Source organism: Brassica oleracea, chromosome C3 (genome assembly GCF_000695525.1).
Source record: "Brassica oleracea var. oleracea cultivar TO1000 chromosome C3, BOL, whole genome shotgun sequence".
NCBI classification, from domain to species: domain Eukaryota; kingdom Viridiplantae; phylum Streptophyta; class Magnoliopsida; order Brassicales; family Brassicaceae; genus Brassica; species Brassica oleracea.
In genome coordinates this window covers 54,862,847-54,865,988 of record NC_027750.1, presented here as the reverse complement: position 1 = coordinate 54,865,988, position 3,142 = coordinate 54,862,847, and the positions used below count along the sequence as shown (strand labels likewise).

General features: G+C 40.3%; 1 protein-coding gene across 1 annotated transcript; it reads left to right on the top strand.

Annotated features, from left to right (window-relative positions):
* The first annotated feature begins 288 nt into the window (after nt 1-288).
* On the top strand, nt 289-1,429 carry LOC106331423 (transcription factor MYB44-like). Its single transcript, XM_013769776.1, has one exon. The coding sequence runs from the start codon at nt 369-371 to the stop codon at nt 1,281-1,283; it is 915 nt and encodes a 304-aa protein (XP_013625230.1). The 5' UTR covers nt 289-368; the 3' UTR covers nt 1,284-1,429.
* The last annotated feature ends 1,713 nt before the right edge of the window (nt 1,430-3,142 follow it).

The following is a 3,142-nucleotide window of genomic DNA, read 5'->3' as shown; positions in this document are numbered from 1 at the left end:
TAGTCAAGACGTAACGAGTAGGTTAGTAACGATCATATTTATCCGTTGATATAGTTCTGTATTTATAGACAAAACGGTTTTCTTTGTTTTCTACAAATAAATTACAATAAATTATATTTTTTATGCAGTTAAAGAAATATTCAAAAATTACAAACTGGATAGTTTTAAGTTTTAACTACTTTAATAATTTTATTTTATGTTTTATCGAGTATGAAAGATTACCCGTTGAAGCGGTAACCCCTTCGCCACTCCCTTCTCGTATAAATACTCTCTCTTGCTTGCTCTTATCCTCTCTTAAAACCTTTTGTCCCAACAAAACAAAAACTCTTATAACGACCAAAAAACAGAACACAACAAAAGATCCAACGATGTCAAGTTCGGTCCGAAAGAACATGGAGCGGATTAAAGGTCCATGGAGTCCAGAAGAAGACGAACTATTACAGAGTCTGGTGCAGAAGCACGGTCCAAGAAACTGGTCTTTGATCAGCAAATCTATCCCTGGACGCTCCGGCAAATCTTGCCGTCTCCGGTGGTGTAACCAGCTATCTCCGGAGGTTGAGCACCGTGCCTTTTCGCCGGAAGAAGACGAGACGATTGTTCGAGCGCACGCTCGTTTAGGTAACAAGTGGGCAACGATCTCTCGTCTCCTCAGTGGAAGAACCGACAACGCAATCAAGAACCATTGGAACTCGACGCTAAAGCGAAAATGCAGCGCAGTTACATCTGATGGGCATGACGGTAATTTTGGAGAAGAGCAACCGTTGAAGCGTACGGCGAGTGGTGGTGGTGTGTCTACTGAGTTGTATATGAGCCCCAGAAGTCCTTCTGGATCTGACGTCAGCGAGCAATCTGGTGGTGGTCCACACGTGTTTAGATCTGGTGCTGTGAATGAGATGACGGCGTCATCGTCCGGTGAAGATCCGCCGACGTATCTAAGTTTGTCTCCCCCTTGGAATAACCGTTGTGAGACGGAAACGGTTAGAGTCAATGAGTCAACTCAACTAAACGAGGATACGGTTATTGACGGTGGTTACACGGCGGAGCTATTTCCAGTTAGAAAGGAAGAGGTAGAAGAAGGGCAAGGGATATCAGGATTTGGTGGTGAGTTCATGACGGTGGTGCAGGAGATGATTAGGACGGAGGTGAGGAGTTACATGGCGGATTTACAGCGTGGGAACATCGGCGGCGGCGGTGGTTCGTGTATGCCGCAAAGCGTAAACAACCGTCGTGTCGGGTTTAGAGAGTTTATAGTGAACCAAATAGGTATTGGGAAGATCGAGTAGAGTGATGATGACTCATAAGTGAGTCATGTATAGAGCCAAGGCAGCAATGGTTAGAGAGGCGGAAGCAAATCAAAAATGTTTTGTAATCATATGATCTCTCGTAATTTAAAAATTAAAAGGAAGCAAGATCATACATATTACATACAGCTAGTTTCACATGCTTCTGCAATAATTAGACAAACAAAAGAGCACACAAAAGCGCAAGTTACCTAATGTGCAGGCTCGATAATTATGATTTTATGATTTATAACATTGAAGCAAACGTCAAAACTTTCATATTCAGCTACAACAATTGTAAACTTACAATTATGAATTCATCAGAAAATTACGAAATTCTAAAATTCTTCTGAATGAACCTGTAAAAGGTTTAAGAGTAATTGTAAATTTAACCGTTCGACCGAAATGGTAAGAGAAGGGAGAGGAGATTAAATTAGATACTTGATGAAGTCTTAATAGTGTTTGTTGCATGCGACTCCATGTTTCTTCTTCCATGTTTACATATGAAAACAGATCGGGCAATTTCACTGCAAGGGTGAAAAAAGGAGATTCAGATCATAAAACGTCTTCACTGTTTGAATAAGAACTTACTGAGATTTTACCAAAGAGACGAAGCAAATGCTCGGCGCCATAAACAGTTGAAGGTGAAACATCATCCACGATCGCTTCTTGGTATTGTCCTTGTATAAGAGCAGCACAGGTAATGCCTTGTCGAAGTAACACCTTATTCCTTGCAAAATTTCACCGACCGAATCAGTTATCCTGTACAATACACAATTTTGCTTCATGTGAATTCTGAAGATAATAAAATTGCATTAATCAACACTCTTTGGTTGAATGCAGGACTCACAGTCCATCCTTCTTGGTTTTGGCCCTGTTCGTTTGCTCAGCCAGATGGAAATACAAATCGATGTTCGTTTTGTGCATTATAATTATAATGCTACATCCAGATGTCCAGATGGATCACCCAGCTGAATTTTTAAAAACTCATCTCAAATTCTCACCCAAATGAAGGTGAGTCTTGATGGTGCATCTGGATGCAGATGCATCTAGTTCAGTCCAAAATGATAAATGACAAAAATGACCTTTTAAAATCAAAATATTATTTTCAAATCCTAAATTCTATTTTTTGCATATACATTTTTCTGCTATAACCAAAAAATGAATTTTCTCGCAAAAACTGAAAAACACACTTTCCCGCCAAAACCGCAAGATGCGTTTTTCCGCAAAAAAACGTAAAACACACATTTCCATAAAAACACATTTTTTGGCCAAACCAGTAAAACCGTACTTTTCGACCAAAACCGAAAAATCACATTTCCCTTCAAAACAAAAAAAAAAACGCATTTTCTCGCCAAAACCCAAAAAACACATTTTCCCGCCAAACTCCGAAAAACATTTTCCGACAAAAACCGCAAAAAGCATTTTCTCGCCAAAACCGGAAAAACGTAATTTTCTCGCCAAAACCGGAAAAATGCAATTTTTCGGCCAAAATCGGAAAAATGCATTTTCGCGCCAAAACTGGAAAACACAATTTTCCCGCTAAAACAGGAAAACGGAATTTTCCCGCCAAAACCGAAAACGGAATTTTCCCGCCAAAATCGGAAAACGCATTTTCCCGCCCCGGAAAAATGCATTTTCCCACCCTAGAAAAATGCATTTTCCCGCCCCGGAAAAACGCATTTTCCCGCCAAAACCGGAAAACTGAATTTTCCCGCCAAAACCGGAAAAACGTATTTTCCCGCCAAAACAGGAAAACACAATTTTCCCGCCAAAACCGGAAAACTGAATTTTCCCGCCAAAACCGGAAAACTGAATTTTCCTGCCAAAACCGGAAAACTGAATTTTCCCGCAAAAACCGG